Source organism: Silene latifolia, chromosome 7 (assembly GCF_048544455.1).
Source record: "Silene latifolia isolate original U9 population chromosome 7, ASM4854445v1, whole genome shotgun sequence".
Taxonomy (NCBI): domain Eukaryota; kingdom Viridiplantae; phylum Streptophyta; class Magnoliopsida; order Caryophyllales; family Caryophyllaceae; genus Silene; species Silene latifolia.
Genome location: NC_133532.1, coordinates 28,333,200 through 28,345,562, shown reverse-complemented (window position 1 = coordinate 28,345,562; position 12,363 = coordinate 28,333,200). Strand labels below are relative to the sequence as shown.

Genomic DNA, 12,363 nt, shown 5'->3' with positions numbered 1-12,363 from the left:
TCCTAGGCAACACGAGATATCACGGCCCATAAGCTCGTGCGTGCAAACCCTAGTCTTAATATACAATTAGAATTTAGGTTTTAGGAGAGGCTATTATAGAAACCCTAATTAGTAGTAAAGTCCAACTCATAAGTTGATCCATCATAACTACCAATTAACGTTTACAATAAAACCGGACTCCTCACTAAACCGGGCTTTATTAAATAAATACTTTCATTAAAACATTTAAAATAAACTTTAAACAATTATAAAACAATTTTCGAAACATTTATAAGTCGTGTATAAAAACTCAGCATTTCAATGTTATAGTAGAAGAGCTATAACATTGAGCTCTTTTACTAGTAATGTTATAGCTGCAAAGCTATAACTTTACTAAATCAAGAAACTCACTCTTGATTACCATTACGAGATAATCACCTATACTATTCTAATCATCAAGGAGATCTTCGAGTATAGGCTACGTCATCATCCAAGCTTGATTAATCTTTAGACGAACTTCGTCTTCACATAATACTTGAATGAATCTTGAATTGTTTGATCTTGAACGAAGGTTTGAACTTCTCATGCAATTGTCACAATCCTCTTTGTTGCTCGTAATAGGTTAGTTCTAAGATACTCAACAAACAATTACACACAACAAGTATATAGAATGTAAAACACCTTGACATCATCAAAACATAAACATATAAGCTATATGGTCCAACAGTTGTAAACAATTGATAAAAAGCACTAGGGTGTCATGGGATCATAGGGGAATCATGGGAATTGATCATACAAACATGTTCTCAAATTATAAGCAAGCAATTATTGTTGTGATGGATTGAGTTGGGTTATTTCTTACAATCCTAGGAAAGTTTGGGTCCCGGAGCCGAATCGATTAGATTGTACAACACCTACAAGTCGACTTAGTCTTCCCTACTCAACAACATGCATGGTCTAATGAGACTCGAGTTGGTTTATGTCTTACAAGTCTCATTGAAAAGATAGGTGATGGGTAAAAAATGCAAGGATTCATAGGTTCGCATTTCATCAAACATAACATGTGCATGAGTCGAGATCAAAAAAAGCAAGCAAATAAACCATGAAAGCATATTAATTTAAGCATGAATCATCCCCCATGTTGGTTTCCCCTAATTACCCATTAACCCTAGCTAGGTGACTACTCACTCATTATCATGTTGATCATGCTAGCAAGGTTGTCAATCATACCAACAAAGTAAAACAAGATGAATAAATGAAAGTAATTAACAATAATTAAAAAGGGATTAAGAGAATTATACCTACTAATGATCCAATAATAAAGCAAAGATAAAAGAAGTACTTGATGCTTGATTGAGAGGTTGTCAATCTCCCAATAATAACCCAAATAATCTTCAATTACCCAAAATAAAGGATGAACAAAAGAGAGATTAAGGAAATAAAACTTGTATTATAACTTGATTAATTGTTGATTACAAAACTAAAGAGAGATTTGATTGATATTAACTACACTAAAGATTGCTAAGAAGAACATGCTCTTCTAATTAGACTAATGGGGTATTTATAGTGGAAATTAGGTGGATGCATTAGGGTTAACTAAGGCTAATTTAGTAATTACACTTTTTAGATTTGAGCAGGGAAACGCCGGTATTTTTCGAAGGAAGGGCATCTTTCTCGGAGGCTTGAAGAAACGGATTTTGCGCTGGACTGGAATCCGTGCGTCTTAGGCTCGGGACGGGCGGATTTGTGGTATGGGCACGGGCGTCTTTGGGAGAAGACGCACGTCTTCTGGTAGCTACTGCCCGGGCGTCTTTGATGGAAGACGCACGGATTGTGCTGTGGAGGACGGACGGATTCAAGGCAATCCGCACGGATTGCTGCTCAGCTTAGTTTCTTCTTCTTTTCTTCCCTTTTCTTCATAAAATCCTTGGGGATTTCCTCGGGGATGCAAGGATCTTCCTCAACATTGCCCATCTACTATAATATGTACAAAGGCCTTCTAATCTTGTCTCTCCTTGATGCTTGGTCATTGAATTCAATCAATTTAGTCTCGTTTTGCCATGAAAATGCAAGATTCCTACTCCTTTCCTACCAAGGGATCAAAATCTCAAAGAATATGCAAAACAAAGAACTAAAGACAATAAATGACCCAAATATGCACTAAAAAGCATGGGAACAAGGCTAATTCGAGGGCTAAATATGCGCTAATTATGGTGACATCAACTACTAATTGGAAATGACATTCCGATGTTGTCTTCTGTTAAGGAGTGGTTAGGTAACCACTTCAAAATAAAGGATTTAGGAGAAGCACAACGCATATTAGGTATCCGGATCTATAGAGATAGACCCAAAAGGATATTGGCATTAAGTCAAGAATCTTATGTTGATAAGATTCTTCGATGCTTCAGCATGGACCAATCCAAAAGAGGCTTGCTTCCTATGGTTAGTGGGACCATATTGAGCAAGTCTCAATCACCCACCGAACCCAAAGATGTTGAACGCATGAAGTTGATCCCTTATGCTTCAGCCATTGGATCAATCATGTATGCCATGATATGAACTCGTCCAGATGTCTCGTATGCTTTGAGCATGACGAGTAGATATCAAGGAAATCCTAGTGAGAGTCACTGGATTGCCGTCAAGAACATCCTTAAATAATTGCGAAGGATTAAGGATTCTGTCTTAATGTTTGGAGGTGACTCCGAGCTCTGTGTTAAGGGTTACACGGACTCCAGTTTTCAAACAGACAGAGATGACATGAAATCACAAGCTGGATTTGTTTTCATGCTCAATGGTGGCGCCGTTAGCTGGAGAAGTTTCAAGGAAGATGTGACTGCGGATTCTACAACGGAGGCTGAGTACATAGCAGCATCAGAAGCTGCAAAGGAAGCTATGTGGATCAAGCAAATCTTGGAAGGGCTAAAAATAGTGCCTACCGCCAATGATACCATTACTTTCTATTGTGACAACAATGGGACTATCTTCCAAGCTAAAGAGCCCAAATCTAGTAATAAATCTAGACATGTACTTAGAAAATTCCATGTAATTAGAGATTTCATTGAAAGGAAGGAAATTGCGATTGTTAAGGTAGGGACGGATGATAACATTGCTGATCCGCTCACCAAGCCTTTATGGCAGGCTAAGCATTATGGACATGTTGCGTCCATGGGAGTTAAACGTATGCCAGTTTTATGTTAGATTTTGATATGAAATAAAAGGAGTTGTTTTATTTGTTCCTATGCATAATCACAGTTGTCTTTTATTTTTCCCATTACTTTGTCATATTCAAATGGGTTGTGGAGACAAGATTGAACCCCATTAAAGTGAACTAAATTGACATAGTAATCGCCCATAGTCACTTGTATGATGTGACGTCTCGAAGTGACTAGAGTGTGATGCGATTGATGGCAAGTTCAAGTGCCATAGAGTCATATGAGATGACTAGTCGATCACATAGGGAGACTGTTAGGAACACTTTGTCGGGCCTAATGACCGCTTATAGAGTTCTGGAAAATTTATATAGCCTGGTCGTGGCAAGATCTACTATAGTATTCTAATGAGTGGATTCTTTTGAAAAAAGATTGTTCGCCCAAGGTGGCACAGTTTCAGAGTAACTTTGATTTATGTTCCTACGACCTTCGTAAATGGGGTTAAAGGGCTTATTTTGGGTTACAATGAGCTGTGGCTAGTCGAAGGGAATAGTGCGATAAGAATTGTCTACCCCTTTGTCATTGTTAAAACAATATCTCAGGGCCACTCGAGGAGTAATGAACTGGAAATGCATGGCCACGCTCGGAAGGTATCTATGGTAGATACTTCCGGTCAATCGGTTATTCCCCGGATCGAGGAAACCACTCTCGATATGATCACTTGCAAGTACGACCCGAAAGACACCTTGCATTGAGTGGGAGATAGTAATAGGACAAGAGAATTAGTGACGCACACTTGTCGAGGACAAGTGGGAGATTGTTGGAGTTAGTGTCCCCGACAATAATGCGATCACAATTGCCGATCATGATGATCACATGTTTAAATCTCATATTTAAGAATGCATGAGGGAAAGTAATATTTTACAGTCAACTGGTCCACACATATCGGTAATGATTGGCTGACTAGAGTTTGACATTACTGTCGTGCGACGGTGGTGATCAGTTGATACCCTCAGGTCATATATATAGGGTAATACTCTTAATTGATCATTTAATTAATCGTATGCCAATACGAGTTAATTAAATTGCTTAAAATTAACGGATGATTTTATGAGTAAAATTAACGTGTCTCATTCTAATTCGATTAGATGAGATACAGTCTAAGTAATCAAATTATTTTATTACTTAGATTGAATTATTGTTACGAAACAATTGAAACAGAATGAATAATTTATTATAAATACAAGTTGTTGTAAATTTATAATTTGATAAACCATTTTGGTACATGTAATTAAGAATTACTAGTTAATTTTGTGTGTGACATATTTTATTAATATGTTGATTTTTATTATGTTAAAAATACATTGCATTGTAACATGTCATGTAACATGTAACATGTGACAAAAATTAACAAATGACAAAATAAAATGGACTACCCATTTTATCCAAGTGTACCGAAATATTGGAGGGGTTTATGGTTTATATTGTGTTTTATTTTAAATAAGAACATAATTATTAAACCTAATACCTAGCCTTGCATATCTAGTCTATTATTGAGAAGAACAAGACCATGTATTGGCCTAAAAAACCACCCCCTACCACCCGGTTTTTTGAAGAGAAAACAAAAGGGTTTTCTCTTATTTTACATTACATACATTGATATTCTTGTAGTGTATTATTCATTCAACTACTCTCTACATTTTTGTGAAATATTTTAGAGAAAGAAAACTCATAAAAATCCTCTCCTCTTAACCGAAATAAGAGAGAACAAAATTAATATTTTGTGTCAATTTTATGTAAGATTTTAATTAATACTAGTTCATATTAATTATAATTATTAAGGGTATTACCTTGGGTATAATTCCTTAGGAGAGATTCTCAACTTGAATCTTATTCTTCCATTTTGGAAAGCTCAAGAACTAGTAAGAAGGTGAACTTGCTAGTGCCCATTTATCCGAAATTATCAATGTAACAATTGATTTTTCTCCTTATACTTGTAATCGTTTTGCATGCATAAGATCCGTTTTAATTTTATGACTAAATTAAATTATCATACTATGAATATGTAAACATATGAGATTGTAGAATCCCAACAATGTTATGTTTGATGAAATGCGAGCCTATGAATCCTTGCATTTTTTGATCCATCACCTATCTTTTCAATGAGGCTTGTAAGCTTATCCACCAACTCGAGCCTCATTAGACCATGCATATAGTTGAATAGGAAGGATTAAGTCGACTTGTAGGTGTTGTACAATCTAATCGATTCAGCTCCGGGACCCAAACCTTCTTAGGGATTGTAAGCTTATACACCAACTCGATCCCATCACAACAATAAGTGCTTGCATATAATTGAGAACATGTTTGTATGATCAACTCCCATGAATCCCCTATGAACCCATGACACCCTAGTGGTTTTATTCAATTGTTTACAACCTCTTTATTTACCTTGATTTGTTTTTCATTAATTTACTTTCATCATGTTGATTAGTTTAATGTATCTCCTAGCTCAACCCAAATTGTGACACCCTAAGACACAACCATTTGCAATTGAGAATCCTACATCAATACCCGTCCCTTGGGATCTGACCTTTACTTGCCTCTTTACTAAGAGTAAGTTTTAAAGTTATAAATATTGTTTTGGTTGGTAATTTTTGACGACGAGTTTTAAATACACACCACCTTGGCTCCTCTCAGGCTTCCTGTAAGTTTGCTTTTCCTTACCTCTTAAAACTCATTTGTCAATTTGTCTATTATCATCAATCGTCAATTCCTCCTGGTTCATAAGATTAAGTGTGCATAAAGTTTCCGTCCATTTAATTCCTTTTTGGGTTCACACCTTGCTATTGTTAAACCTTGCGTTTCCGCGAATACTATCATCGATCCGGCTTATTTTGTTGAGCTTGGATTTCAATCCGTTTATGCTACGTAAGGTAACACGATTCTACCGATCCTATTATTATTATTATTATTATTATTGTTTGAGGTTGTGTGTTTAACTTCTAATTGTTTCCGTTGTTGAATTGTTGTACTTTATTATGTGAAAATAATTGTGACGCACGTTAATATTTACATATTAATAGTCTTTATATCTTCTTTGTTAGGTAATTACTGACAAGATGGTGTTAGTTATCTATAAATTCAGTCGAAGGGATATTGTATGTTAAGAGGTTGTGGTGTATGCTAAGGGATATTGAAATTCGTATTGGTATTATACAACTGGAAATCAAAGGATTAAGCGATAATATTGGGTTAATAGAGACCATTATTTAGTTGATAAGATGGTTTGGTGGTAATCAAACCAAAAAGAATCAAACGTCATTACATTGGTATACACATGGTAGTGGGTAGCTCAATGGAGCCGAATTTCTTGTTTTTGAAATTTATTATTTGAGGTTTTGAGGTTGGGCTATATGGTGAGCTAAGCTTACGTATTGTATTGTTAGTTATCGTTTCCTTTGACCTTGACTCGTGGGTGAGTAGTTTTGAATTTATACGCTAAGTATTGAGCACGGTTCTTTGAACCTTTGACAATATCGATATCGAAATTCAGATGGATATTTGTTACTGGTATTGAGTTATGGGGCCTTTGTGCCATCATGTGTTTACGGTCTGAGTGACCATGGTTATTGAGTTATTGAGTTATTTGAGTTTGAAATCGATATTGAGATGGAAGTATTGTTTCACGGTTTCTCCCGCCAGTTCACTCACCCCTTGTCCTTGGCTTAGGGTCGATGATGAGAATACAGTACATGGTTACTTTAAATTATTATATTAGGAGATGGAGTAGTGAGTGAGACGGAGTAATGGACTGAGACTTGGTTAATTGTGGAGGAATGAGATAAGAGTTGTATTAAAGTAATAGTATGGAATAAGTTAGAGGTTCAGATTAGTTTATGGGGAGTGTTTTTATTATTTTCCCTATGTATTTTTATTTTTACTTGTGCTTGTTTCCACGTCATGACCAAAAACTATTCTGCTTCTATTGAGGCATTATCTGTTACTCAGCTTTCCGGCTGTCGTGCTTTCTCTCTACGGGGCTACTCGTCATGGGGGTAGTTCCTTTCTGTCCTCTGTTTTTATTTTCAGGTGATTTCCGTTGCTATTCAAAAGGATTTTTATTTCAAGAGAAGATATTTATTAAGGACTTTGTAATGTTTTGGTTCCAATTTAGATTATTTCATTTTTAAAAGGATTTATAGTAAGAGACTTTGTATATTAATTATAATATCCCGTATTTTGGCCAGTTTTGTATGTAAATGTAAGTTTTAAATTTAGCCAAAAATATGGGGCGTTACAATTGGTATCAGAGCGGTTTTTTCTTGGTTAGGTTTTAAGATCGTCACATCTTAACACCACCCATTTGTCCTTTATAACCTTTCTTGAACTTTTGTGACACAAAATGTTTTGAATTTTTAAGTTTGGGGACGAACTTTGTTTTTAAGGAGAGTGGAATGTAATACTAGTCAAATTTCTAACTTTTTTTTATTTTATAAATTCGAACTTCAGGGACGAAGTTCATTTTAAGAGGGGAAGATTGTAATACCCGATATTTTCGATATCTTATCTTATATATGTGTATTTATTTTTGAGTTTTATTAAACTTAAAAGTAGCGTCTTAAATTTTATTAAAACGTGTTTGATTATTTTGTTTCTTATAAAAGAGAAAGATCAATTTAAGGTAAGAGTCTTTTAATTCTTTGCCTGGCTTATTAACGGTTTAGATCCATCTTATTTTATGGAATTATATTTTAGATCTATCAATATTTAACCCTACGTTATTCCATTATTATCACAATCCCAAAATTATATCAACTGCTTTACTAATCCTTGGCTCCTCTCAGGCTTCCTGTATGTTTGCTTTTCCTTACCTCTTAAAACTCATTTGTCAATTAGTCTATTATCAACAATCGTTAATTCCTCTTGGTTCATAAGATCAAGTGTGCATAAAGATTCCGTCCGTTTAATTCCTTTTTGGGTTCACACCTTGCTATTGTAAAACCTTGTGTTTCCGCAAATACAATCATCGATCCGGCTTATTTTGTTGAGCTTGGATTTCAATCCGTTTATGCTACGTAAGGTAATACGATTCTACTGATCCTATTATTATTATTATTGTTCGATGTTGTGTGTTTAACTGCTAATTATTTCCGTTGTTGAATTGTTGAACCTTATTATGTGAAAAAAATTGTAACGCACGTTAATATTTACATATTAGTAGTCTTTATATCTTCTTTTTTAGGTAATTACTTACAAGATGGGGTTAGTTATCTATAAATTCAGTCGAAGGGATATTGTATGTTAAGAGGTTGTGGTGTATGCTAAGGGATATTGAAATTCGTATTGGTATTATACGGGCTGGAAATCAAAGGATTAAGCGATAATATTGGGTTAATAGAGACCATTATTTAGTTGATAAGATGGTTTGGTGGTAATCAAACCAAAAAGAATCAGACGTCATTACATTGGTATACACATAGTAGTGGGTAGCTCAATGGAGCCGAATTTCTTGTTTTTGAGATTTATTATTTGAGGTTTTGAGGTTGGGCTATATGGTGAGCTAAGCTTACGTATTGTATTGTTAGTTATCATTTCCTTTGTCCTTGACTTGTGGGTGAGTAGCTTTGAGTTTATACTCTAAGTATTGAGCACGGTTCTTTGAACCTTTAACAATATCGATATCGAAATTGAGATGGATATTTGTTACTGGTATTGAGTTATGGGGCCTTTGTGCCATCTTGTGTTTACTGTCTGAGTGACCATGGTTATTGAGTTATTTGAGTTTGAAATCGATATTGAGATGGAAGTATTGTTTCGCGGTTTATCCCGCCAGTTCACTCACCCCTTGTCCTTGGCTTAGGGTCGATGATGAGAATACAGTACATGGTTACTTTGAATTATTATATTAGGAGATGGAGTAGTGAGTGAGACGGAGTAATGAGCTGAGACTTGGTTAATTGTGGAGGAATGAGATAAGAGTTGTATTAAAGGAATAGTATGGAATCAGTTAGAGGTTCAGATTAGTTTATGGGGAGTGTTTTTATTATTCTCTCTATTTATTTTTAGTTTTACGTGTGCTTGTTTCCACGTCATGACCAAAAACTATTCTGCTTCTATTGAGGTATTATCTCATTACTCGGCTTTCCTACCGACGTGTTTTCTCTCTCTCTACGGGGTACTCGTCATGGGTAGTTCTTTTAAATCTTTCTTTTTTATTTTCGGTGATTTTCGTTGCTATTCAAAAGAATTTTTATTTCAAGAGAAGATTTTTATTAAGGACTTTATAAAGTTTTGGTTCCAATTTGTATTATTTCATTTTTAAAAGGATTTGTAGTAAGAGACTTTGTATATTAATTATAATATCCCGTATTTTGGCCAGTTTTGTATGTAAATGTAAGTTTTAAATTTAGCCAAAAATATGGGGTGTTACAATTGGTATCAGAGCGGGTTTTTTCTTGGTTAGGTTTTATGATCGTCACATCTTAACACCGCCCATTTGTCCTTTAAAACCTTTCTTGAACTTTTGTGACACAAAATGTTTTGAATTTTTAAGTTCGGGGACGAACTTTGTTTTTAAGGAGGGTGGAATGTAATACTAGTCAAATTTCTAACTTTGTTTTATTTTATAAATTCGAACTTCGGGGACGAAGTTCATTTTAAGAGGGGAAGATTGTAATATCCGATATTTTCGATATCTTATCTTATATATGTGTATTTATTTTTGAGATTTATTAAACATAAAAGTAGCGTCTTAAATTTTTTTTTTGCAAGAATAGCAAGCCATGTATTCTACCATATAGGGAAAAAAAAGGAGGCCAATCTTACAAAAGAGAGCCAATAGAGAACCTAATCAAGCATTAAAGGACCCTATAATCTCCCCTTCTTTTGAGGGAGAATTTACAGACAATAATCGTATACTAACAAAATATTTTATGCGTTTGACAACATAATCTTCATCATGTTCTAACCCCTGAAAAATTCTGATATTTCTTTCCTCCCATAGACTATAAACTGTAGCCCCCAAGCAGCTAGAAAACCATTGAGCCTTCCAATGCTTCCTGACCCTCTTACCCGCTATCTAGTGGACCTCTTTGCTCAGTTTAGACGTCCTGTGCTGCACTCTTAGCCAATGCAAAACTTGATGCCAAATAGCAGCAGAAAAAATGCACTGAAAGACCAAGTGTTTATGCGTTTCATTGTCAGCTTTGCATAGAACACATCTGTTAACCAGTGAGATTCCCCTGTGGTTCAATTTATCAATAGTAGCCAGTTTCTGTTTCATAGCTAGCATAAGAAACACACTGTGTTTAGGCAGAACAGCTCGATGCCAGACTGTTGCTCCCCAACTGATTGGATTACCTTTCCTGCGAAACTTATCATAAAGTAAGGATAACTGAATGCATCCCTTCTTGACACAGCCAGACAGTAAGCTTTCAGCAGTTGGTCCATTGCCCACCATATTCAGCAGCTCATCCCTAACCAGCAAAATACTCCTCCAACTCTCAGAGTGAGTATTTTTCTTCTGAAGAGTCCAAAAATCACCAGACTTAATGTTGTAAGCATAATTCCAGTTGGTCCATATGCTATCAGAGTGTTGAATAATCCCCCAAATCCACTTACATATGATGCATTTATTCCAGACTAAAATTTCCTTAATATTAAAACCTCCTTCAGTATAAGGGGCACAACAAGAATCCCAGCTCTTCATAATCAATTTCCTATGACTCTCTTGAAATCCCAAAGAAATCTCCCGAGAATTTTGTAATGAGTTTGAGCACGCCTTTAGGAATCAATAAGGTAGAGCACCAAAATTGTTTGAATCCAAAGATGACAGAATTTATCGGCTAATTTTCCCAAAGATATGAAAGCTTATAGGTAGACCAGTGATTCAAAACTTTCTGAACTTTTGCAATTAGGTCTGCAAACATGGTCTTATTAAGCTTACCAAAGATTCAAGGGTACACCCAAATATCTGAAGGGGAAGAAACCTTCAAGATAAACCAATGATCTTAAGATTTCCTGCTTGATATTATCTCTTATGCCAGCCATGTAAATGTTAGTTTTTTCTGGATTAGCATGCAGACCAGATAGCAAAGCAAAAGAATCCAGTGAGGAGGTGATAGCTTGAACAAATGGAGTGTCTCCCCTAACAAATAGCATCAGGTCATCAGCGAAAATTAAATGATTGAGCCCCAATTTCCCACATTTAGGGTGGTAGGAAACCTGATACTGTTGATGAATGCCTCTTAAAATCCTAGATAGGATTTCCATACTCATAACAAAAAGGAAGGGGGAAAAAGGGTCTCCCTGTCTTAAGCCACTAGCTCCCTTGAAAAAACCAATGTGATCACCATTTATTTTCAAGCTAAACCATGTTGATGTGATGCTCCCCATAATCCACCTCTGAAATTTCTCAGGGAAATTGAAATACTGCAGCAAATTACCTATAAAGTCCCATTGAAGGGAGTCAAAGGCCTTCCTGATGTCAACTTTAATTAAACATCGAGGAGAAAGCCCTTGCTGTCCATAACCCTTCACCAAAGATTGAGTTAACATTATGTTTTCAAAGATGCTCCTCCCAGCAACAAACGCTCCTTGTTCTTGTCCAACAATGACAGGTAAGAGTGGCTTGAGTCTAGAACATAAAATCTTGCTGACTGTCTTATAGAAGACAGTGCAACATGCAATTGGCCTATAGTCCAGAAAAATAGAGACAACAGGCTTTTTTGGAATCAGGGCAAGTAAGGTATTATTCGCTTGCTTAGACGTTTTCCCAGTTTTGAAAAACCCTTTGACAGCATCACAAAACTCATGTTTAACAATATTCCAAGAAGTTTTGAAGAATTGGGCAGAAAAACCATCTTGCCCTGGACTTTTGTTAGAAGCAATAGAGAAGAGAGCAGTCTGTATTTCTTTATCCTCAACCTCCCTGCAAAGCTCCACCCAACTAGAATCTGGAACTTTTGGTACATCCAAAGATGCCATAAGAGTAGTGTCAACAGGGGTTTGCTGACCCAAAAGCCACTGGTAATAGTCAATGAAGGCTTGGTTAACATCAGGCAGACCCTCTTTATCAACTCCATTTCTATCTCTGATTCTTCCAATAAAACAATGATGCTTCCTAGCTGCAATGCGGGCAAAATAATGACTGGTGGAAGCATCATTATATTTTATATCCTGGATCTTAGCTCCCTGAAGGAGAGAACTTTTTTCAGCTTTTTTAAGAGCTAGATAA

General features: G+C 35.8%; 1 protein-coding gene across 1 annotated transcript; it reads right to left on the bottom strand.

Annotated features, from left to right (window-relative positions):
- Positions 1–10,206: 10,206 nt before the first annotated feature.
- On the bottom strand, positions 10,207–10,836 carry LOC141589910 (uncharacterized). Its single transcript, XM_074410531.1, has one exon. It carries the CDS (start codon positions 10,834–10,836, stop codon positions 10,207–10,209), a length of 630 nt encoding a protein of 209 aa, XP_074266632.1.
- Between the last annotated feature and the right edge of the window lie 1,527 nt (positions 10,837–12,363).

Bases quoted from the DNA above. Each gene is read 5' to 3' on its own strand.
- LOC141589910 (XM_074410531.1), bottom strand. From the start codon at position 10,836: ATGAAGAGCTGGGATTCTTGTTGTGCCCCTTATACTGAAGGAGGTTTT.